Below are 26,663 nucleotides of genomic sequence, written 5' to 3'. Positions count from 1 at the left end.
GGGGGCTGTGGCACTTATCTTATATGAGCCAGTGTATTAAATATCTAACATTTTTGGGCTGAAATACACTGCACTTGATATGCGCAGTTTGCACCACAACCTTGCTTTCAGTTTTCTTGCACAAATGGAATGGAGCTTGTTCAGCTGCAGTGACCAATACAGGGCTACATAGACTGCAAAGCAGAACAGTTTCTACCACCGAGAGCATATACATACTGAAGGGCAATGAAGTTTATCATATCCATACATACTCCTTTGCAAGAAAGAAAGATGAAAAAAAAAGACAAAAAATGATCACAGTCTTAAAGCCATGACTGCACTCTAAATCAGACTGATTGAGGCAATTACAGTTTGCGAGTACAGACCACCATTAAAGGTTGATTTCCCTCCATTCCTCTTTCTTTTTTTTTTTTTTTTTTTTCTGGTAGCAAATTAACATGGTAATATGGCACATCTGATGATGAAATGAATTTGATTTTGCTTTCACTGATAAGTTTTGGCTATAATTGTGTTTCGTGTTGTAAATGCCCCTTCAAGCGCTTATTTTTACCATATTCCCATTTCATTGCACACAATATTTCATGCTAGTAATGACCGGTGATGGCCATTACACAACACAGGTTCACTGGCTCAACTTTCACCTCTTGGAGCGAAAAACTGCTTCCGTACCTACAGATATTTTGATGGCGCCGACTGCATCAATTTCAAATCTTATGGTCCTCCTTCCTCTTCCATTCACTTTGGAAGAGTATTTTACATCTAGAGCCACAACTTTGCATACTCCTGTAACGAAGCAGACCACCAGTGAAAGCCCTCTAAATGTTCAAAAAATTTCTACTAGAGACAGCAAGGAGTCTCTGAGAAATGCTTGTACCAAATTTGTAACGTTTCACCAAGAAATATCAAACGTATCCCTTTTCAGTTGCCCACAATTCATTCGAGGTATAATCAAGTTGCCTCTAGACAACGATTTTCAGCACTTTCCCTGGGCCCCTCCCCCAGGCATTTGGTAAATGAGGCTTCTGTCTATACAGGTATGTTATCGACGTAGCGAATAACGCAACAGAAGTGAACAAATGTCTACTCCGTGATGAGAAATCGAGTAAAGTGTGATCACAGCTTCTGTAAAATCAACAATCTAAACGTCGTAGATTGCTTCATTTGAAGTGATGGATCACAGCTATTAGGACAGCATGTTCACAAACACCTTTGCACGAACAAAAGAATGAGTATTCATCAATGGCAGGTCTAAAGGTGCATTAGAGTTACGGAATGGTCAAAAAGACACAATAAATCAATCATTTTCCCTGTGCCAATTACACAGCACAACAAAAAGCATGGTAAACATTAAAGGGCCAGTTTTTCCGACACGTTTGATAGATGCGAGAGTGAACAGTCACTTCAAATGAAAATGCTGCTGCAAGGAGGCAGCTAGTATCACATGCCAAACTTGTTGATATGCATCCCAACTCAACATGATGATGATAATGCACATCTTCACCATTCGCGGACTATACCTTATCGACAATCGCAGCAGGTGGGACTGTTAACACATTAAAAAGCAAATTTGTGGCGGCCATCTTGGAGCATTACAGGATCACAGTCCGAGACGTCATTCTGTGCACTGTGTCATGGGAGGAAACTCATTCTCGTCGTCGAGTCTCAGCTGGTTGAGCCCCGTGGGGGCGCCAAACTGGTCATCAACGCTGTCTGCTGCCACAATGAGCTCTTCGTTGCTGTGCCCGTGGTCTGCTCCACTGGGTGAGATTGGGTCTGGTGGGTATATGACAGAAAGAGAAGGAAAATCATATTCAGGTGTATGTTTACCAGTTTGGTTAATATCTTGTGTACAATACTGTACAAGCAATACATTTTAGTGTTTTCATTTTTGCAAATTTTGTGAATTGAGCAATATCCACAAATATATTTGTCGTAACACAAATGAATTGAATATTGCATCGGTGGGAGAATTACCATTTTTCTCTCAAAAAGTGATGATGCTTTGTCCTCATTCAGTCAGCATGTTCTCGGTCAGGATGTCGACCAATCATATAAATAACTAGAAATGTCGCTATGGCGACTGGTGTATGCCTCCGCCATAATGCATGGTTCTCCTAATAGGTCTATAGTACAATGTCTTGACAATGTGTGATGACAGTTTCACACAATTGGCAAAATATCAAAATGACAGGTTTGCCACAAATGTGCTGAATGTTCACTTTCCTAGCACTAGGTTCAATTGGATGAATGATTAAAACGTCAGAGTGCAGGTATTTGGGGGAACTGATGATTTTCACTTGACTTTTGACCCTTTCACAAGTTTATGCATTGAGTAATTTTCAAGGTATTGAGAAAAAGTATAATTTCAGTATCAAATGGTAAAATAGTATTATCAAACCTGGCCTTTGACCTTTGACCCCACAGTTCCAAAGAGAATCACTGTTAGGTAGAACATGCATAAATATGTAGGTTTCATGACAATACCTTGAGTTACTTTTGAGATATGGAGGAAAAAGTGCAATTTAGCACTTTCACTTGACCTTTGACCTTTTCACCTTTGACCTTTTGGCAAGAAACTTCCCACAGAATATATATTGGGTTATACATGCATTCATCAAGTTTTAAAAAAAATCCTTCAGGCATTGCATAAATATAAGGAAAGTAGTTATATTTTGAGGAGTTGACCTTGACCTTTGACCCCCTGACCTTTGACCCATGACCCCCAACTTCCCTAGATAATCACTGCCCATCGGTACAAGCATATATACTAAGTTCCATGAAGATACCTTGAACCATTTGCGAGATATGGAGAAAAACATGAAATTTCAATTTTTTTTTTCACAAAATAACCTGTGACCTTTGACCTTTGACCCTGTGACCCTAAAATCCACACAAAGTATTATCCCCCAAGGATATACCGTCATACCAAGTTTGATGCAAAACCACCACACGGTTCTTGAGATATCGACAAACACAAAACGGGACGGACGGACGTACGGACGGACGGACGACCTGAAAACATAATGCCTCCGGCCACTTCGTTGGCGGAGGCATAAAAATGTCTAACAAGTCCCAATTCATGAAATATCATATTCCCAAAATATATGGCAAATAGAGCATTTGCTAACATCTACATCCAGTGCAGACATTGCCACCTCACATTTCTCTGACAGAGGCATAAATTTCATATTTTTCATCAGTTTACAATACTCTCTGGGCCATATCTTGACCACAAACCAATGGAGTCCGGTAACCTGGAATCTCGTGAAGTCAACCTAAAAAACTCCACTCATTTTTATTTTCTCCATACTTAAGTCTTTTCATGTCTTACATTAATTTCCATTTCAGATCCACAGACTCAAAAAGTATAGAGCAGATTTAGATTGGTTGCACTAATTAATACAATCATGACACCCTAACAATAATTATCCATATCTACATCACCCATTCCCTATGCAACACTGGGGTTATGAAAATAGAAGGTGTTCTAGTAGAACAATGTCAACACTGAAGAGGCTACCCTTGATAACATAGACCGTATAACAGTGGACTCCCATTACAACCAAGTCATCGGGACCGGTAGTTATCTTTCATTATATCAAAATTTCGTTATAACCAAACAAATAAACAAAAAACATAGAAAAGATAATATTGCGGCCTGAATTTTTATTTCGTTGTAACCAGAATTTTGTTATAACCATGTTCGTTATAACAAGAGTGCACTGTACTGTTTCTTCTACAGTGCTGCAAAGAAAACATTATTTGCAAGAAAGCATCATTAGCAAGAAGGGAATAACAAGTAGTATCCCTGACTGCTGTAACATGAATAAAATAAAAAAGTGTATGGGTCACTTCAGTCGTCACCTTTAGCGGGGCTCCTCTGTGGCGATGACGAGAGGAGGTCCACATTGCGCGTCCCCACCGTCGCCGCCGCAAACGTCTTGAAGCCGAGTACTGCCTGGTCTCCCCTGCCCCCTACAGCGCCCTCATCACCCTTCTGCTGGCCTCCCGCAGCCGATGCGCTCTCCCCGCCCACTGCTGACGCAGACGCAGATGCTCCAGTCCCGGCCAGACCACTGCTGCCCTCGCTCAGTCCGTCTAACCTGGGAGACGAAGAATGAGACGGTCTTGGATTGCTACACCTTTTCATACAAGTTTGTGTTGGTGGGAATGCTGTGGTATGGTGAATGAAGCTCATGGACATCTGTAATACAGGAATATTGTACCTTGTATGACTACTGTCAACTCAAGTTTTTATTCTTCTTTTCCTCTTGCACGCTTGCCAACATCCACACATCAAAATCTGGAAATTTCCGAGGAGCTAGTGTATCAGGTAGATGCTCATGTGTTACATTCATCTCAGTGAGCAATAACAACTCTCAAGTCAATGAGGTTTGCATATTCTTTCGTCAGGTCTCAAAGAAATAGTTCCCATTTAAGGGATCCTCCTGCAGGCTCAGGGGAACATGACAGCTCTGCTTTTGCCTCCAATGAAGAATTTTGACGGGCATACCATAAAGCAAGTAGATTCTAAGGGCTGATGTTCCAGACAATGAACAATGACCTCCGATAGAGCATTTACTGTAAAATCAGGAGTTTTCGCAAGCATGAAACTTTTGCGAATTTGGCAAAGAGTCACAATACGCTTGCGGAAAATGCACGCAAAAGTTTTTACCTGCACAATCCAGTACATGTAGTATACTCATAATTTTTTTCATGGTTGGAAGTTTAATGAGGCAAAAAAGGCCACTGGCTCCAATTCACGAAAGTTACTTGCCATGAATGTTTCTAATTTTACAGCATTCAATGCACTGAATTGCTATTGGGAATATGCCGTTTGAACGCACTTTAATCAGGTAAGGACTTGCAAAGAAAACAAAAGGCACATAAGACTTTATGGGAGTGTTCTTTGGATTACCTGTGCTGCTTCAGTAGTGTGCAATCTCCTCCGTCCGTGGGGTCCAGGTTGTAGATGTAAAGGAAGCCATCTGCTGCTGCTACCAACACACGTGGCTTGGAGATACTACGTTATAAGGGGTTGGACACATACAAGTGAAGCATGATTGAAAAGTTGCTTTCATTGAATAAGATAATATGGTGCTATGTGAAGGGGGCATATTTGAATAAACATGACTAAAAGCCACTATCCTCGCCGATAACGCCATGCTAAGTGGCTTGGGAAGAGCATGTAATGTAAATGAGTGTTAAAAATGATTGAAAATGTTATCAGAGCACTTGATGAATTATTGTTTAATAAGGGGGAAGACAAACATGGCCTATACAGGCAACTCCCATTTCAGCAAACTCGTCTGGACCAGCAGTTTTCTTTAGTTATATCAAAATTTTGTTATAGCCGAACAGCCGAACAATGGGGTATGTAAAGTTATCTATGACAATTTTGGAACCTAAATTTTTACTCTGTTATAACTGTTTTACAGAGTATAAATATCTGATACAACCCCAACTCTACCACTTGATACAATACTGTGTGTATTAAAGAAAAAGCACCTGTGAAACCTTACCCTGACTGTTAGCCACTAACCACTAGACTCGATGCAATATCGTGTGGAAACAAGGAGATCACAAATACAAGTAAAGCTTGACTACATGATGCAACTCAAGAAGAAGAGTAAACTACACAATAATCAGATTATGTAACCTGTGTGTACCAGAGAAAATGCATACTTTTATAGAATGTAATGACAGTTTGCAAACATTGGTGTAGGTGCATGAAAACCTAGGGGCTCATCGTCAAAAACAAAGAGGAACACTAGGATGCTTAATATTCCAAGGGATGGTTTAGTTTTGGTTTAGATGGTGCTTCAGGTTCTTTTGTGAGATAATGAGAAACCTCATATGAAACGTGAAAGAGCATACAATTCTAAGAGGTATTCAAAGTCTATTTGATGTAAACTGGTTTTGAAATGACTGAGATATTCAAAACGAAGAGAACCTAATAAAAGGGGGAATCCATCTTTTATTAGGATCATTTTGTCTTAACTTGTTTTTGGATATCTAAGCCACTTCAAAACTGATTTTCATCAAATAAACTTTGAATTCCTCTAAGAATTGTACCCTCTTGAGCATTTCATAAAGTGTTTCCTATGTATCATGCAAAAAGTTAAAAGCTGAATCCTCATCCCACCAAATACTATACCATCCCTTTAAAATTGAATTGGGATACCATACAGGAAAATACAGAGGAGGAGGATGGAGCCAAGAGGCATTCAAAAACACACAAGGGGTTTTGAGGAAAAGAGGGACTGCATCTCACTTTGCTAGGGCACAGACATTCTTGAGCCCAGAGAAGGGGAGCTTGACAATGGCAAAGGCCCTGTCTTGGGTCAAGACCTCGGTGACCTGCGATGGGAGATAGTTTGCCGGGGTCATCAAGGCCTTTCCTAGGTAGCTCATCCACGTTGAGGGCTCTTCTGCTGGCCTGCAACAAATATGGAAAGCAAAACAGTTCAATGTTACATTACCCCTTTCAGTACCCATGCACTTGGTTGTTTACCTGACAAGCTATTTCACTAGCATTTAGTAAATCCTCTAAAACTTGACTTCAAGCAAAAATTAGACAACTGATGTGGCATGCTAATGTGAAGGTATTAGTACATTGGGGATCAGAAGGGTTACAAATTGTACATGCCATATATTTAGTGAGTCTTTTTTTTTTTTTTTTGGTGAACTAGGACTTTCGCGGGGGGGGGGGGGGGGTAAATTTGCAATCGTGGAGTACAGCAATAAACAGAGAAATGTAGAATTCAGAATAAATAATTCTGCAAATAGCACCCAACTCGAGAAATTTGCGGAAATAAAAACCTTATAACAGTGCCAACTGTTAGCCAACAGGTATGTCTACTGGTGAATGAAGCTCAGGAAAAGAGAGAGCCATGCTAGCAGAATGCCACATTCAGAGTACAGTTAGTGCATTGGGTGCACAATAAAAATCAATCATAAAGAAATGTATACAAAGATTTGTGATAAGAAGAATATCTGAAGACCTCTTGCAAATAAGGATTACTTTTATGGAAATGACTTACAATGTATAGTGCATCGCAGCTACCATTGCTTAATATCAGGACTGATAGTGCAGGAGTTGGTTAAAAAAATGCTGCGTTATGAACAAAAGTACGTCTTTACTTTAGTAAATCAAATTATTATATATCGCCTCTGGTATCCATCTTTTTTATGCTTAAAGACTTGTGATGATAAATGGTTTTTTACATTTTCAGTGTTACAGATGAAAGAGTAGTCGTTCTCTTCAAACATTCTCTTGCATGAAAAGAAATTACTGCAACCCTATTCTACAGAGTTTTTATTTCTTTGTCTAGACTAATGGAAAGCCTTTCTGCTGATCAAAACTCAAAAATCTGCAACTAATTTTCTCTTCTGCTTTGTCTCATTTTCTTCATAATGTACTGAACACAATAAACATAGTACCACCTATTCAAAATGCATTTTTCAAAATTGACAGCTACCATATGATGACTGCAAATTGAGGTTTAAGAGTCTGCCTTGAAACTTTGAAACATTCATCAATAACCGCTGCAACTTGGAAGGGTACATAACTGTCCAAAACATTGATATACACAATGGACTCTGTGCTTTCACACATCACAAACAGACTCACTTTTCTTTTGGTTGCTCTAACTTGAAGATGTGAACCGTCTCTGTGTTGCTGGAAGCACACAAGAATATTGCGTCAGCACTGAAAGCCAAGGAATTGATGCTGACACACCTGGAAAAATCAGGGCAAAAAATAAAATACATGAAAACCAAGAGATGTTTGCTTGATCACTTTCATTATGATCTAATAATTAAATCTAGATTGCATATTTTCAGATAGACAACACATCTTATCATGGCATAACACTGAGGATAAATAATACCTACAATTCTAATTAATAAAAAGAATATATATCTAGAGCTTTAAATGGTTTTGCTATCAAATTCATGATCCCTTATCCCTAAGGATCACCGTAACACATGACATTGCTCGGTTCGTCTAATTTGGCATTGAACTACAGACCCAGAGACAGAAGGGAAGACAGCGGGTTCATTTACCCCCATCCCTTTCCCTTCACCTCTGGCTATGGTATCGATTCAGTTTTAATACAATGTACATTCAATGGGAAACTCAGCATTTCAGCTCTATACATGCCTCTTCACACTTCATATCTGACCATTTACACTGTGTTTCGTGAGAAACTGATGCCAAAAGTAAAGGAATAAACCATTTCCTTATCCAGGTAGCATTTCATTACAAACTTGCAAATAGTGTGTACCGGTCACTATGACAGCAAAGCTAATTTACTTTTGATTACTAGTACTCAGTGATACTGCTGGAAATGTTGAAATACCCATGACAAATCAGTATTTTACTGCAAGTCTCAAATAAAACCAAGGCAAGGAGCACTGCCTCACCTCTTCACTCCTCTCCTGAACTCAAAGAGCTTCTTGCCCTCCGGAATAGAGAACACCCTGATGACCGTACCCTGCAAAAGATCAAACACTGAAACATTTACATGGATTCATCAACATATAACCATTAGAACTTTTGAATGCAAGCTAAATACCATTCCTCTCTTTTGAATGCAAGCTAAATACCATTCCTCTCTGACTTATGTTTCCAACTATGTGTGTGTGCGTGTGTGGGGGGTGGTTGCAGTTTTCCTCTCCGAAGATGACATCATGTCAGCCTCCCTAGGTGCCTGAAAAGGAGGAATGTTCAATTAACCAGAACTATTAAAGGCATACTAAAACTGTGCCCCCAGTGATTGCAATGGAACATGGCCATCTATCTACACTAAACAACACATGGTACATGTCGACCTTGCAATAAGTCAAATAATGACCTATTGCAAAGTCGAAGGTCTTTTCAAGTCCTGTTCTCTCTATATTCTCTTAATTCTAATCCTTTGCAAGTGAAATTTTTTTCGAAGTCAAAGCTATTTCTTCAGTCCAAATAGATTTGACTTAGGCAAGGTTGACTTATTTCATTTTCATTATTTTTTTTCATACCTTAAAACAAAATTCCATTGATGGTGTGTTTCTTGGTAAATAGTGTATCATTTCTCAGCACGTACCTTCTCAGAAGCAGTGGCTAGCTTGGTGCCAAGTGTATCGAATGCCAGCGCGGCTAGGGGACTGTTGTGGGCAGAGATCATGGTGACCGCCTGGAGGTTGACTGTGTCAAAAATCTGCACCTCCCCAATCTGGCTGCTGCCCGGATAGGCCAAGTAGCAGTTGTCATTGTTGATGGAGAGTGCGCAGAGTCCGTTCGGGTTGGGGGGCGTGTCCCGTATGGTGTGTAGTACCTTCATGTCTCGAATATTGTGAACATACAAGCTCTCCTCCAGTGCAACTATTAATCTCTGAAAGTAAGACATAGACATAGAACAACATGGTTACAATTCATTTGTCTTTGGCCATTAGAACAGTCCCATATTGCAGAAAATTTCATGAAAAGAATAATTAGCAAAACTGTGCATCACACAGTAGTACAGTAGCAACAATGAAATATTGCACTGCAAAAGACCTTCCTTACTTGCTAATGAAATTCAACTTTAATCATACTCTTGATAGAGATAAATTAGAACCATTTCTGTCCAAACCACGCAACCTGATTCTGGTGCTCTCTTTATAAGAATGAACATTGGCATTGTCAAAAAAAAAAAAAAAAAAAAAGTTTGCTACATGTACTACATGGTGCATAGTTTCATGATGCATTCATAATGTGCTGCAAACTTGCCAACAGTGTCAGCATATAATAAAAAGTATGCATTTCAATTACCGAAATTATGCTTCCCCACCTTCTTCCATCTTAAACTGTGACATAGTGGAAAGAGGGTGGTTAGGGGTGAAGGTACATGTATTGAAGGCAAGCAATTATTGCTTTAAATCACAATTTGACAACAATTCATCAGGGAAAAGGGGAGTGATTGGTTTTTGTTAAAGCCCAAAGAAAGTTCTGGTACGCCTGCAAAAGTTGTCAAATTTTGCTCCAAAATGTGAACGTATGCCTAGAAAATGTGCGGAATAACGCTGTAATAACAAGATATTTGATGGGTAACGACGAAAATGGGAAATATTAACCAAAACGTTCAGTCTCAGAACTTACCCGAACGGGGTCAGGCTAGACTCGGACTCGGGGATAACTCGGTCTCGCTTTGCTTGACAGCGGGATGAGCTGTATTGGTTGTCCCTCTGGATTGTACAGCGTTGTACTGTGCATATGGGAGCGGCCTGTATAAACTACATTGTAGCATTCTGGCTACTCTTACTCGCAGTAATGGTCCGAGTTGTTTCAACGCGCGCATCAAAAACCTCTTTGGCGTGCATGCAAAATTAGTGTGCGCCTCTCAAGCACCTCTAAAAACAATCAAAGACGCTTGATAAACAACAACAAAAACTTCAAAGACCGCGCGTCTCAGCAACTGAGGTAATGTGCGTACACTGTATAGGCTTGAGGACCGCGCGCTGTCCATTTGTTTTGTACAGGATTAGCACGCACTTTCCTGTCTGCTCATCAAGGCCTCGTTTGGTACCCGTAGTATAGAGTACAAACATGGCGATCACGAACTGTGTGTAAATTGTCTGAAATAGGGTCGAGTTTTCCCTGAGACCGAGTTAGTCTGGAGCCTTCTGGAATAAAAGTCGGTCTACCGACTTTTATTATTTTTCTCAAAATACTCCAAAACGACTCATCATTCCGGCAAACCGCGTCAGCCAGGTAAGTTTCTTTGTAGACTCTTTCGATATATTGCAAGCAAATATGAAATGGTGCCAGACGGGTTCTCAGGCCCTTACCAGAACTTTGTTTTCACTTTAAGTCTGTAAGAGAAATAAGATTTGCAATGTAGCATTATAATTACAAAGTACTGCTTTGTCATGGAATCTTCATTTCAAAGACCTGTGGCAGTTACGAACACATTATCCGTATGAACATCCCACTGTGTATTTTCAGATGAACTTTACTGAAACATACCCCTGTACATAATGATGCTGATGCTTTTCCCCCCAGATGTGTTCACCATTTAGTGTCAACCTGCCAGGCCAGATCAATGCTGCTTTCTAACCTACATGTATACCACATATTCTAACCTAATCATACAGATGTCCTATATTACCACCCCCCTCCCCCTCCCGCCATGAGATTTGGTCAGTGTCAACTAAGACCTAACAACAAAGAACACAAAAGAGACGGTAACTTTACAATGCAATTAATAACCACATGTACAGTGTCAACAAATGTAAGTACAGTAATCAAAGACTGGTATGTTCGTGAGCAAGCACTATTAGTTGAGCTAAAATGTCACAAAGAAACCATGATCTAGTTTGTATGGAGTTTGCTCTTCTTTGGAACAGCTGAACTCAGGGACACACACAAGGTGACACACATCTTCAAGTGATAAATTTAGCTCCCATTTGATGCAAAACTGACATAGAGAACACACAAGCTGAATTTAAGCTGATCAAACATGTCGACAAGGATACATTTGTATGATTAATTAATTCCTTGGCCAACATAGTGAGTACTTAAAGTCTAGGCCGTGTTGATATGGACGTGCAATCAAATGTGCATTAAAAGTCTGTTCATCTCGAATGAAAACATGTTTGTATGAGACTAAGAGGGCAACTCTTCATTGAAAAGCACTGCACAATGTGATGTTCTGTGCCATCTCTGCATAACACTACAGTGCACTCCTGTTATAACGAACACAGTAACAGTAGACTCCAGTTATAACAAAGTCCTTGGGACCGGCAGTTTTCGTTCATTATAGCAAAATTTTGTTATAACCAAAACAAATAAATAATAAGAATACATACAGTAGAGTGGATAATGTTGCGGCCCGACTTTTTACTTCCTTGTAACCGGAATTTCTTTATAACCGTGTCCGTTATAAGGGAGTGCACATTGTAACAAAATTCTGGTTACAACAATATAGAAATTCAGGCCACAACATCATTGGCTCTATGTTCTTTATTGTTTACATGTTGAGTTACAACGAAATTTTGATAACAAAAGAAAACTGCCGGTCAATAGGACTTCGTTATAATGGGAGTCCATTGTATCATGTTACTAAGTTATCAAAATGTTGTAACCACACTTGAGCCCTGCACATCATCAAAACACTTTGTCAAAATTAACATTAAATCAATTACTGTTAAACCATGGGGCTGTCAGGTTTCCATGGGATCGATCATCACTGAGCATGTCAGACAGATTCCAGAATACACATTCCCCCCCCCCCCCCCATAATGTATTCATGTGCTATTAAAGCACACTAAACTGTCAACATGTAGGCCCTACTGTAGGTAAATTCCAAATGTGTATAATGATTATATTAAGAATATGGGTACACATTCACAAATGCCATCAAAGTTCTCTGTTCCATGGAATAAACTCTTGCATTACAGGTGCACCCTCATTCAATAATGATATTCTGAAGTCATTTCTGCAGTCAACCTAGAATCACATTAAAATGCACAGTAAATGGGTAGACCTGATGCATTATTTAAGGGACTGCAATAATACCATTGCGCATGCAACTGGAAGAGTTCACCATCTCCTGTAATCCTTTTGATGGGTTTTGTCTCTGAAGAGAGAGTCAGTTAGAGCAAATACAGTTGTACGCTGGGAGGTCTCTATCCAACAAGCAAATATTCATATGGGCAATTCCGCAGTTAGGTGGACATGACATGGATAAAAGAAATGTGCCTCTTTATCTTACCCTTTGATCTAGGTATCAAATAATGCCATGGATGTTCACCAATCATTAGGGTCTTTCAAATTCAGTAGATTTAATTTTTCGTATTTATTGATTTTGCGAGATCTAAAACCATCATTTAAAATGTAGGACTGGGGACGCTGAAATTCACTTAAATGCAAATTACAGTGGGTTCCTTTGAAATTTTTTCCTCAAAGTTTTGCTAAAGGGTAAAAGACGAATACATTTAAATACTCCAGAAGTCATGTGACATTTTGTCAATTACAAAAGGGTGAAATGACCTGCGGAATTACTCCGGACAAATGTAACGTTACTAATCGTAACGTTACTAACCATGCTTTGGGGGGTCTAGCTAAAAAATTATCGGTCGAACTGCTAAAAAAATTTGCATGAACATTTGTCATGATGCAATAATTGAAATTAATGCAACACTTTGTTTGAAGTAACTTGAATTTTTGCACACTTTTTGTTACAAGACATTGACTTTTTTTGTCATGTCCTTTTTTCGTAATGTTACTAACCAGCCCTTTAAGTTGCTATAGCTTTTCTAATATTTCTTGGATTGTGTTCATTCTTTTCTGTATCATAAACATGGGAAGGATGAACATGTTTTTGACATAATTTTGACTTGAAATGAACAAATGGTAATTTAGTGGTAAAAACAAATATCTAAATTTGTTCAAATGTAACGTTACTAACCGCGGAATTGCCCATATGCTCTTTTCTGAGTATATAGTGAATGTGTGTACTGTATGTCTTTCTGTCTTTGAGTGGGCATGTGTGTTATCATAGAATGTGTCTCCACAGGATTCGATAGAAAGACTTAAAAACCACACAATGTTTTCATCATAGCATTGTAATTTCATGTATAGCATTGTAATTTCATGTATTCACAAAAATGCCATAATAAGTTAACACAGAGCTATGCTAACAAAATGTGATGACTCATTTTCTGTCAGTTGTAACGCCCTGGCTACCACTATGTTGGAAAAAAGTCAAATTACAACACAAGGTCACATTAACAAGGTGTGCTTTGTATGTGTCAGCAAGGCCACTTCAGTGAAGAGAGAAGGGCTGCCACACATTTCACACACAGCTGACTTCATGAGCATCAGTATCATCTGAGGTGGATTTTAGGCAGGAGATTAGTGTTGGATACAAGGGAATATTCCAAAGATGTTAACTGACTGATTTAATAATCTGCATTATTTCTTAAATAGTTGCTTGCAATACTCTTGATGTCAAATAAAACAGGCAGGCCAGGATATCCTTTTAAATCTTAAACCGCTCAATGCAACAACAACAAAAAGACATGAACTTGGGACAAGCAAATGTAAGGAAAATATGGTCCTGTGACAAGCAAATGTAAGGAAAACATGGTCCTGACATGAAATGACATCTAAATAAATGTCATTTTGAGAATCACTACAAAGAGAATTTGACCATGATACAATTCAAGGTAAAATTTATTGAAAGGTCTAACATGAAATATCCTGATATAAGTTCATCACCACCACTACAACTTCCCATAACTTGGGCATGAGAAAAATAAGGAAGCAGTTGAGTGAGAGGGGGTGAGAATGGGGGGGGGGGGCAAGACAAAGAGGAAATGAAAAAAAAAAACACAACAAGCAAAGCTGCAGAATCACAGTCAGTAAAGAAAAGGACTGCTCACCTTGCGATTCAGCTTGACAGCGAGAATGGTGTTTGAATAGCTGTAGTTGCAGATCTCCGTGCCCTTCTTGAAGTGGCACACCTTCAGTTTACGCGGTGCCGTGAGAGAGACCACCGCCACCAGGCTGCTGGAGAAGAGCCTCTCCACGATGCAGATATCTTCTGATTCTGCCAACAGAACATGGGATAAATTCTAAAACAAACGAGGGCAGAGTGCAAAACAGCAATGCGACCTGAAACCAGGGCACACTGGCTGAATCAAAACCCATGATCAATTATCCATTAAAGTGATACTGACTGGATAACTTTCACCTCAATTTATTACATTCTTGTGTCATTGGGTCTTTTTTTTTTTTTCAAATGTACATGTATCCTGAAGACCATGCAAGTTATGAAGAGCATAGTGTAACACGAAGTATGCCACAACAACCACAGCACAGAATTTCCTAACGAAAGTCTTACTTCAGATCTTCAGCAAACTGAGATGTATACATAAGATGTCTGAAACTTCATTATCCATCTAATAAAAACAACAACACATTCTGAACAAGACATGCTGACATTAGGAAAGACATTCGATTAAGATATGAGAAAGTCTTCGAATGAGGCAGATTGGTTCATAACTGTTGAAGATCAAGACCTACAGAAATCATTTTTCTTTTTGAATGCTTAATCATCAAAAAATTACAGAATTATACCAGTTTCTATTACAACAAAAATACCATATATCTACATGTACAAAACTAGAAATGTCGCTACAGCGACTGGTTATACCCCCGCCAAACAACATTTCACAAGCTTTGGTCAAAACAACATTTCATAAGCTTTGGTCAAAAAACTGAGGAAGTAGTTAAATCCGCAAGATCTTTCCTTGATCTTCTGCCATTAATATGCCGTTACCATGGCAACGTACTTTCGGGTACTGTCGAAAAATGCGTCTTGCACATCTACAACCAAAGGCACACATCTGTACCAAGTTTCATGGAAATTGGGCAAAAACTGAGGAAGTAGTTTGCAACACAAAATTTTCCATCATTTTGGCTCATAATATGTGAGCTGTTACCATGGCAAGATACTTTTTGTCACTGTCAAGAAATGTGTCATGCTGACCTATATCCTAAGACAAACATTCAATATGAATTCCATGAGAATTGGAAGAACACTGATGAAGCAGTTTTGCCATGAAGCATTTTGCCCTATATTTTACCAATAACATGCCGTTACCATGGCAACGCACTTTTTGCCACTGCGGAAATATTAGTCTTGCACATTAACATATTCAGATGAACATCTGTACCTAATTTCATAAAAATTGATCAAAAACTGTGGGAGGAGTTCGCGATGCAAGATTTGTACCCATTTTTGCCCATAATATGCCGTTACCATGGCAACGTACTTTTGGGTACTGTCAAAATATATACGTCTTGCACATCTACAACCCAAGGCACACATCTGTGCCAAGTTTTATGGGAATCGGTTGAAAACTGAGGAAGTAGTTCGCGACGCAAGATTTGCAACGGACCGACCGCCCGACTGCCCGACCGCCTGACCGTCCGCTGATTCCTATATACCCCCTTCAAACTTCGTTTGGCGGGGGTATAATAAGTGGTTAGTGAGGTCACTCACTAATGTGCATATTACCATGTTCATAAATCTGCTCTAGCTTGTCTACAGATGTAAGAGAAAACAGCCGGTAGCTGTTCTTTGTCCCAACTGCCAGGGAACTGCAGAAAAGAAAGGATGAAAAACAGAAAGAGAAAATTATACCAGACAATACATTATAAACATGGCAAAAAATCATTTAAGACATTATGTGAAGAAAGACCATGTATGATCATTGTTTATCAAGTACAAACATTAATAGTGTTGTATTACAAATAGAAATGCTGATGAAAACAGTAAAAACAAACAAACAAACAAAATTGAGCTTTTATTCTATTGTAGGACAAAACAATTAAGACACAGAATTTCATATTACCATACAGTACCTTTACAATTCAAGACATGAAAGTTTGTAGTTGTCTTACTTCCCATTCAACTTAAAGGGGCATTCCAGACGATTTTCATAATTTCATATCATGTGATACATAAATCGATAGTTCCATGTATAGATTTGTGGAATTTATTGAGATTCTTGAGCAGAGAAACAATACTTTGAAAAACCTTAAACAAATTACACTGAACAGTGTCGATGACATAGGAGCCTCACATATTTCAGAAATGTGGCAGCGTAATTCCATTACAACACCACTTGCTTGCAAGTTCACCTGTGTATAATCTATGCATGCCTTCTTCATTGGTTCTGCTTCCTTGAGCCCCAACTCATGCATTGTTATGATGAGGCTGCCACGTCATCATCCTTGTTCATTGCAATTTGTTATAAATTTCGAAAACATTCTTATCCTTCGTCCCAATCACTATAAAGTCTGAAACTCTGTACCCCGTATAACTAATTTATAGTTGTTCAAATGTAAAAATCTGAAAATCATCCGGAGGTCTCCTTTAACTGACAACAAATTTGTGATTGAGAACATCAGAATAACACTCATTCCACTTTGGCAATAACTGGCTACATGTTAAAGCATTGAAAACGGCTGTAACAGGAACTTCATTCTATTTCCTGCGAATGTGAAAGTCATTATTTGAAGCATCAACACAAGAATAAGGTCCACTTTATAAGCTATCGGTAACATCAGCCTCACTGAAGTACCAATTCTACACTATGTTTGAAAAGCAAACTTGTCATGAGAATTTCATCAAGGTCATAATGAGTCTACTCTGTGTATACAACCATTGTGATGGGCAAGATAAGGCCCATGTACACCCATACTTGTAATGTAAGTGTATGGAAATGTTGGTAAATAATTGACATCACTATGGAGTAATCTTGGGATATTCTGGGTGACTGATAAAAAATTACATTTTTAGGGTCTCATATCTACGATATACTCAATCATGCATTAACTTAGAATCAGATTTGGAATACATTAAAATCATTTCTTTGCTTGAGTTAGAACTTTCACTATAGGTATACTGTATTTTTAAAGTATTTTTGTTTCTTTTTGATTATCAATATGTTGACCACAGATGTTGATAACCCATTGTACAACCCATTCAAATGATGCATTTGGAGATAAGTTGCACGCGAGACCTACAAAAGCAGTACTGCATGCTCAGTTCATACTCAATGCTATTTCAAAGTCTGTCTTGACAAACACATTTGTCACCGCAGTTTCATTATTGAAGTACCCACAAAATGTGACAATAATAGAAACCTGCACCATCCCATGGCAGCTACATAGGCCTAGATACTTGTGTGTCTGGTAACACTGTAAAACCGAAATGTGTGTGTGCATCGTAATTTTGCAACTTTCATGAATACCAAGATTTATGAAATTAAATTGCAAGCTTAAGTTCTTTTCTACACTATCTGCATTGAATGCTGAAAATTTCATCACTGCAAAAATGTCATGCTCCCGTATGTATTCAATGATAAGCAACAATTATTGTTTGAAAATGTAGATACCTACATTGCTAGAGCTAAAAATTATATGTTATTTTTATTCCACTAATCCCTACAGCTACACAGTGTACATAATGATGAATTCAACAAAATCATTGAATAGGATTAATTCAGTATGAAGATTTGTGTGAGATGTATGTTAGTCACATGAATACATATTTTGAAATCATATCTCCAGAATTCTGAACTTATCATGGCTCACAAACAATAGTCATGATATTAAGATTTTGCCATGGGGATCTACCATAGTTGGCCCCGTATTTTGCATTGATGCATTCTCGTAAATCATACCACAACCTACTCGACAGCTTCAATCAGTCGTCTCTTCAGGTAAGTTACACAGAAAATCTCACTCTACAAATCTACTCAAACCATTCACATCATGTAAAACATGATTCTCTTGCTGAAAAATACTTCATACATGTACGTCTCTACGATGCATTCATGAAGTCACTTATGCGTGTGTCCAGGTGGATGTCTACTTGTGATCTGTTCGATTACAAAGGGAAACTTTTTTTTTATTTTTTTTAATGAGAATGTATATGGAAAATCTTTCTAATCACTATTTTGAACTGACATTTTATGAACTTGAAGTTGTAGGACAAAGTTGTATTTTGAGGACGAGATCAAATAACAAGTCACTGAGACATCACTAAATAAATGAAAACTCTAGCCAAAATTTTCAACCTTTAAGTACCAAGTTTTAAACAGAAATGCCAAATCAACCTTAAAATGGATTCTTTCCAAGACCATCCAGCCACTTTTAAACATATTACCATTAATGACACATACAAAATGAAAAAAAAAATCAGTCAACAAAATAAATTGCAGTTCAAGGAGTATCTCATGTAGTTGGTGAGGTAAGATATACAAGGAGATAAATGCAAGTTTGCACTAATTTTTCATGCCAGCTTTTAACCAATTCTTCATCTTTAAGGCAGAGTATCAGATGAAATCATGCAAATGCATTCAAGCTGGTCTTCATTTCTCAAAGCCCTTTTCTATTCCAGATAGCATACTTTCATATTAAGAAGAGTAAGGTGGCTGTCAGTGTGAAGCATGATCATGTCACAAGACTTATAAATTTGGTCACTATCACTGAAGCATTTGTTAACTTTTTTTTTTTTTTTAATTGAAAAGAAAGAAAGAAAGAAAGAAAGAAAATTGTGTTGCTACTAACTGCTAGACAGATACTGGAAATGTAAACAGTGGGTGTGCATTTAAGGGCATCTGATACGAACATCTGTAGATGATATGCTGTTGCTATGATCACACACTGCCCATCTGCATCAACTGGTATAGCTCTACCTACCTGGCTTGCAGGGAACATTAACAGGAGAGTAAAATTGCAGCACCTCCCTTACACTCACTAACTTACATAATTCTTCTTCTTCTTGCAAGAAGTGACTGGAGTCAACTTTACTCATTATCATGTCACTTTGTAGAGGGGATGGCATTGCACTTTTGTATGAAATTAATCCATGAAAATAAATCCTAGCATGCAAAAAAATGGAGAAAATTTGATTTTAGAATAAGAATAAAAAAAACTAAAAATGTCGCTATGGCAATTGGTATGCCTACACTATATTGCATTACGATCCCAAAGGTCTGCTGTACATCTTGACATTGTGAGATGATAATTTCATGTGATTGGTGAAAATTGAAATGGCATGTTTGAAAGTTTGAAGGCACAACCCCAAATGTGTAATACATTCCCTGAATTAGTTTTCATTTGGATGGCTAAATTGTTTCAGAGAGCAAGTATCCAGGAATTTGAGCATTTTCTCTTGACTTTCAGCCTTGCCCTTTGACCCCATGGCCCACACCATTCTAACACTGAAGTTAGCTGACTGCCTTCTTAGCGGCATGAAATTTTTGCGAGTTGCTCTAACATTCAATGCATATAGTGAAGACAAGAACTTTCACATGCATTTTAATTTCGCCAATCTTGGCTCTTGCGAAATTTGTGAAATTAAAATGCACGCAAACATTCCTCGATTTACAGTAACTGGGAGCTAAAAATCAATGTACTATGATTATGGCACGTTGAAAGAAGTCTACTGAAAAATGTGTGAGTGTGCCTCTGCACAATTGTACATCTGTCTGTGTGTACATTGTATCTCTGTATTATGTTCATGTGCGCTCTAGGAACTGCATTCCTCAACTGACATTATCTAACTTGCCATAATCATTACGCATCGTCAAACCACCAGTTTCACTTAAGCTTTTCTGCAATATTTGTTCAACTCAAATAATACATACAAAATTATATACTACAACAACGTATGTTAAATATATCAAACTACTTTTATCTCAATGTTGATTATGTTAAATACATCATAAAATTTCATAAAATCCCCCAAAATCATCACCTTGATAATCCACCAGAATCCGGACACGCACTATGTGCGTTCAATGTCAATGCATGTACAAGGCCGCTGAAAAATGCGTTGTGCCATACCTTGTTGGTGCAAGGTTGCATCGGATATGTTGTGGTGCTCGTTGGTGTCCGAATTCTGGTGAGTCGGCACTTGCATTCAACCCCTGTACATTGATCAGTGCATCGGCACGTATGGAGATTTTGTTTTTCCTTCGTGTTTTTGAGGACACCATCACACTCTGAGCTTGTGATAAGTGAAAAATCTCGAAACAGAACGGCGTATTTCTCTATTTTTAGTGCTTTTTCGGCAATTCCGATTCTTAACACGGGATTTAATTCGTGCACACTTTGGCAAAGTTGCGCCAATTCTGCATTTTTGATGGCGAAATTCGGGATTTTAGATGAATTTTTTTTTTTGGGTGACTAAGGCACTCTCCTGTTATGAACAACTGTGCAAATATGTGAAATGATGTGATATGCGTGTGTTGTGACAGTAGAATTTGCTGGCTTGCGATAAGTGATTTACTGATAAGGCCAAGTAAAAAAAGTGTTACGACCAAAATCACTCTGAGAATGATCGCACAAAAGAAACAATCAACTGATGTTCAGGCGGTTTATTAACAGTGATATTGTGGGTACAGACTCGTAATCAGTTTTTACATCAGTACAATAATGATCAATAGAACAATCATAAATCGGTAGTGAAATCACTTACAGCCAAATTTGAAAGCAAGTAATCCTTTGACAGTGTCCAGATACGATGTTCGATGCACCGATGAATGATCCTTGACGCACCGATGAATGGTTCCTCCGACGTAACTCCAAAGGCACTGGTTGCAATAATCCACTTTATAAATCCAGGGTAAAGTCCACGATAAACAAGGTGTATGTCCACGGCGAAACGTGCAAAATCCAAACGTTATGACGACCACGTCCAGTTGATGCGTTGAATGATGATTCACTTTATAATGTCCAGCAAGGAATCCAGCCCGTCACAGCTTTGCCGTAATAAAGTCCGTTGACACTAAAATATGGAGTCTCTCTCCAATGTAGGCAAATTAATTCTCTGCAGGCAAAATGTCTCCCAGGCCTTATCTCCACAAACACAGTTTGTATAGCAGGTCAGCAGGTAACACAGGACTGACTGTAACAAGTCGCTTCAGAGCCAGAAGTGACGTAACTCTCAGAGCAGAGGTGTTGGGTACTCTGCCTACCTCAGAATTTCTCCAGCTTATATATTCATTCACCCCTTTCTAGTACATTCTGTAATTTTCTCCAACCTGGGGCTACATACCTGAACATACTAGCAAGTCCAAATTCCAGGAATCCTGGATGACTCACTGCCTAATATGTGCATAACATCATTGCCAAAATTAACTACCAATCACATTGGGTTACAAGGGCAGTGCCTCACTCAGCCAGCACTTCCTAGAATTTTCTGGAATGGGTTAAATCATTCTAGATTGAGTGAGCTATAATGTATTTCCTGTCACATGCATACATGTACTGTAGCTACATTGTATACTATGTAGAAAATTCTCCACTGATCTGGTCAGCCTGTATGTACTATATCTATATCATATAGAATGTTCTCCATTAATCTGGTCACCCTGTGTACATACAATGTAAACATTAAAACAACCATGCATACAGCCTTGATACATGTACATAACTACTTGTGTGTACATTTGTGACAAAAGAAAGTAGTTTCTCGTCCGGGTTTTTTGAGATCAGTGATGAGGGAGGTCCTTACTGTTTACTATTTTACTATTTAAAAAAAAATTATATATATTTTCTTGTCTGGGTTTTTTGACGTAAGTGATGAGGGAGGTCCTCACTATTTACTATTTTTTTTAAACGAAGTAGTTTCTCGTCCGGGTTGTTTGAAAGCAGTAATGAGGGAGGTCCTTACTATTTACTATTTTTGATTGATCGAGCAGCCATGTCAGGCTCCATTTTGGCACTTATAGGTGAAGTATGCTCAACATATGAATACAGTGAAATCTCGTTACGAGGTCTGATATAAAACAAAACCTTGTATGAATATGACAAGTTAATTTTACTTGCGTGATACTTACCATACCGCGAATATTTTTTCCGTACATGGAAACGCTATGGGACATGAATTATTCATAAGTTGAGCTGAAATTTTGAAGTGCGCAAGCGCGTGGACTTGGCTAAAATTCTATAGCTTGGCCAATTTGTACACGAATGAACGGACTCGCATACAAGTACTACTAGTATACATGATCACTGGTGATCACTGCGCGGGCAACTTTACAAGCTACAACCTCCACAGCCACAGGCTTGGAATTGATGCCACATTACCACTATTCGTACATGCATAAATGGTCAAATAAAAGCTCTTAAGAAATCTTTTGCACGCCCTTATTGTCGATCGGGTACTACTATTAGTACTCGTAAATACACCGCTACCACAGTAGGCCTACTTCGTACTTGGCTATGAACAGTGATGAAGCGGACATGTATTCACAATCGACTTCTCAGTGCTGCCAGTGACTCGGGCATCGCGAGTGCACTTTCGAAATACAACAATAAGATCATTACCAATCCACACGTAAACTAATAAAGTAAATCGAACTTCAGTAGAGTCTAGTTTTGCGTTTTTAAACTGATAGTCAATTAGACGTACGTGATATGTGAGTGTGATTGCATCCAATGTACAGAGTGCTATGTGTGTGCAATGTTATGTGTGTTGTATGTAGAGCTATCGCAAGTGACAGTTCAGTTTCCTGTTGTTCACTGATCACATGAACCTCGTGAGTGCAGTGCAGTGACATGTTTACGCACGAACGTATTGACAACACACACACACACGTCCCATAGCGTTTCCATGTACGGAAAAAATATTCGCACCGTAGCAGTCGATAGTCGGTACGGAGGATATTTTCTGAGTTCACAGCAGGACAACCGCCGGATAAAAAATAGAGTCTAGTAAATATCAAAAAAATTGATGCGGCAATCAAAAAGGGGTGCGGACGGGGATGAGAAACAACAGTTTTTGACATTTTTAAAGTCAATTTAAAAAAATAGTAAATAGCAAAAAAAAAAGCATGCGGCGGCCAAAATAGACGCGCGCAAGGACGAGCAACTACTATTTTTTTTTTTACTTGGCCTAAGTAACGTAAGTGTCTGGATTCTGGAGGCCAGCTGAAAACTGGGGGCTTTACTCTAACGTAACTGGTAGGCCCTACATTGATTTTTAGCTCCTGGGCTAGTTACTTGAAGAATATGTCACAAAATATTAGATAACTGACTTTAGTTTCAGATTGTGCGGGCTGCATATGCTGCAATCAATCCCGAATCCCAATTCGATTTAGACTTCAGATGCTCATGAAAAGTAAGTTATCGACTAGCCTGACCAGACACTGTGCTGCGCACAGGGTCTGACATGTGTTAGTGTTTCAACGTTGTAAACAACCGTCACTATTGACGGCAAAATCACATAAAATACCTTTTATTTTGTATGATTTTAAGAGTAATATAATTGCAACACTTACCAACAGCATATTTTCCTGATTGTTGAGTTGAATTCGGCGTTTTGTTGGTATCCAGACCTTATTGTTGAATTTTTCGGAGTATAGATCGTGCGGTGGCATCTTTTCCTTCGAGAGCTTCAAAAAACCAACAAACTACCACACATGCCCATTCAGAAGTGGTTGCTTTCTACCTACGCCCGTGCGCCCGTGCGTTTCATGTGTTACGTAAAACTTGTAGTAGATCCGCGCGTGCTGCACCGGCAATGATTTGACCTTTTTTAGTCGGGGTCACCCGACTATCTCCGACTACCTACGTTGTAGTATACGAGAGTGAATGCCATTCATATAACACGCAGATGAGGAGTGAAGCAGTAAGGACGTTTACAGACCTGATTTCAGCCACAGATTTCGGTAAGTTTTAGACGTAATTAAACAAAAAATCGCATACCGGTTATTGAATGATGGTCATAGATTACGATAGTTCCTTCTTTTTTAGTTTTCCACGATTAATAAAGATATTCATGAAGGAAACAGTGAACGATAACAACGTCCGCGAAGGAAAAGAGGTGCAGCGCTGTCGCAATTCGCGACAGCGCTGCGTGTAGTTAGTTATCGACATACGATTTGGTTCAAATTCACAGCAGTGCTTGGAAAAAAGTTAGTTAGTATATCCTGCGATTTTGATGTTATTTATAGTTGCAGATCTTGAGACATCAGCACAGGAAGTACATTAGTGCTGATGCCCCGTTGTCAGTCATGTCATAGTCAGTGTCATCATGCCATGGTGGTTCTCTACTGTCTGCAAGCCTACAAGTACAACGCAGAACATGGATTCAATTGTCACTAATCAATCTCACTCAAAGCTTAGTGTAAAGGTCTGCTGCAGTCTTTACTAGTTTACCTTTGCAATACTACTACAGGCTTAACTTGAGGTACAGCTTTGTCACTGTAATGTAGTGTTATTGCGATTGCATCACTGCTTAGTGCATATCGAACGATGTATTTCACCATTATCACAGCACTGCACTGTTTGCATTGCCATTGCAGAATTGCATTGCGCACTGCCACTGGGGCGAATATCCAGCACAGTAGTACTCAGTAGGCCTACATCGTTGATCACACAGTGTACAAACACTGGTGATCGCAATAAGAAACCAGGGAAAAGGTAACTCACGTATAGTCTTGGTTAAAATTGACGAAAAGCAGATTCGAACTTGAATCCGATGACTGATTTGCGAGGTTCATCGGGCCAGATTTCTTTCCCCGTCAGCGAGTTAAATATATTCTGTTCATAGCCGCCAAATTCCGTAAAAGGACGATGAATTCACAGTTCGCCGTTCGCAGTAAAATCGGAGGTCCCCTGTTTACTGTTTTTGTAGACGAGCGTAGAATACCAAATCTTTCCAAGGGGTCGTCGTATGCTCTTCAAAAAAATATTTCAAAGATTTTATCCCAGTCTCCACTTCTTTCCAGATATCTCTTTTACGCATGCGCGAAATCCAGCTGTCTGCTCTTTTTGCTTTGTTTAGGTGAATGTACAACATGTACTGTAAATGTCTTGCTTGACACAATTTTTTATTCTTGAAGAAACAAGAAAAATGCATGGGGTATCGATAGTCATTCGAGACACGTAAGGTCTTGGCTACATGAAAAGGTCAAATTGATTGTTGTTTTCCTCGAGGCTGCATAATAGATCAACTAAAAGAATACATAAACACAAAGAGCCAAAGTAGTTAGGTCTATACTTCCTATCTCAGAAAACTAATTGATTAATTTGTTTTCTGAGATACTAGTAGGCCTTAACTATCACAATGTGTAGTCACAAAATGACAAAACAGGCAGATACTCACTTCTATTCAACGTAGTAAGTCAAGTAGGCCTACTCTATTTAACTTCAGTTAGAGTAGTGACAGGCTAAGTTAGAAAAAGAAAAAGAAAAGAAAAGAAAAAGATGATCTTAATTAGGACCTGAAGTCTATATATATGTGTCGTGTTTGATACCCTGCTGCGTGTGCATTTCCAAGTAACAATTGAATTTCAATCAGAATTAAACAGGAAAATAACATGTCTTAACCCATGCATGCAAGTCGGTCTCAAGACAAATAATTCATGCAGAATTACATTGACATGGAAATGCTTTAATAAATAGTGTACATTATGTGAGTTTGACTCAGATGATCTCATGCAGCTAGTATACTCAGTATATTGCAAAAAAAAAAGAAAAAAAAGATTGCCTTGAATTTGTCTGGATACAAATTTGCAGATTCTCACAATTATAGCTCTATATCTAGGGCCCAGGTTACGTATTGCACATAGGTTTGCCAAAGGCAGCAATATAACTAAGGTGCAGTCTACTTCAGTATGGAAAAATTGCCAGTCTAAATGGCTGTATGAGATTAGAAATAGCGTGTCATATGATTTAGAAATCATGAAAATGTTCTTCACTGGCCGGCAGAACGTTGGGGGCCTTGGGGGCTCGGGCCCCCACACTTTTTGTGCACCATACAAAGGAATACATAGAGGACTTTTTTTTTTTTTTTTTTTTTTTTGCTTGTCAGCTGAAGAAACCCGGAAATGGAAGGGGAAAGATGAGCTGAGGACCTTTTTTTATTTTTTTCTCGTTAGCTCATGAAACCCGGAAGTGGGCCCCCACACTTTTGAAAACGCTCCGCCGGCCTTGCACTATGCAAAATCCATGCAGCAAGATGTCAAACATATATATATATATATATACCATGTTGATCAGTATACTAGGGTCCATGCTGGCCCCCATGCACATTCCATATTGAAACCTAATTAGACAGCAGTAGGTCTACTCATTTTTTTTTTAAACATAAATGATGAACCTGATT

General features: G+C 38.7%; 1 protein-coding gene across 1 annotated transcript; it reads right to left on the bottom strand.

Annotated features, from left to right (window-relative positions):
* Positions 1 to 314: 314 nt before the first annotated feature.
* Positions 315 to 25,374, bottom strand: LOC140231379 (WD repeat domain phosphoinositide-interacting protein 2-like). Its single transcript, XM_072311503.1, has 10 exons — positions 24,986 to 25,374; positions 16,050 to 16,132; positions 14,410 to 14,576; positions 9,090 to 9,377; positions 8,428 to 8,498; positions 7,634 to 7,741; positions 6,275 to 6,439; positions 4,919 to 5,023; positions 3,865 to 4,103; positions 315 to 1,773 (listed from the first exon to the last, which is right to left on the bottom strand). Exons 1-10 carry the CDS (start codon positions 25,054 to 25,056, stop codon positions 1,613 to 1,615), a joined length of 1,458 nt encoding a protein of 485 aa, XP_072167604.1. The 5' UTR covers positions 25,057 to 25,374; the 3' UTR covers positions 315 to 1,612.
* Positions 25,375 to 26,663: the final 1,289 nt, after the last annotated feature.

The sequence above is a fragment of the Diadema setosum genome, chromosome 8, assembly GCF_964275005.1.
Source record: "Diadema setosum chromosome 8, eeDiaSeto1, whole genome shotgun sequence".
Taxonomy (NCBI): Eukaryota; Metazoa; Echinodermata; class Echinoidea; order Diadematoida; family Diadematidae; genus Diadema; species Diadema setosum.
This window is presented reverse-complemented; position numbering and strand designations above follow the sequence as displayed.

What these genes read in the sequence shown, in the direction of transcription:
- LOC140231379 (XM_072311503.1), bottom strand. Translation starts at nt 25,056, where the DNA reads ATGAACCTCGCAAATCAGTCATCGGATTCAAGTTCGAATCTGCTTTTC. An exon ending in AATGTCTGTGCCCTAGCAAA is followed by an intron (nt 5,024 to 6,274) that starts GTGAGATGCAGT and finishes CTTATAACGTAG; the next exon opens with TATCTCCAAGCCACGTGTGT. An exon ending in ACAGAGGAGCCCCGCTAAAG is followed by an intron (nt 1,774 to 3,864) that starts GTGACGACTGAA and finishes TATACCCACCAG; the next exon opens with ACCCAATCTCACCCAGTGGA.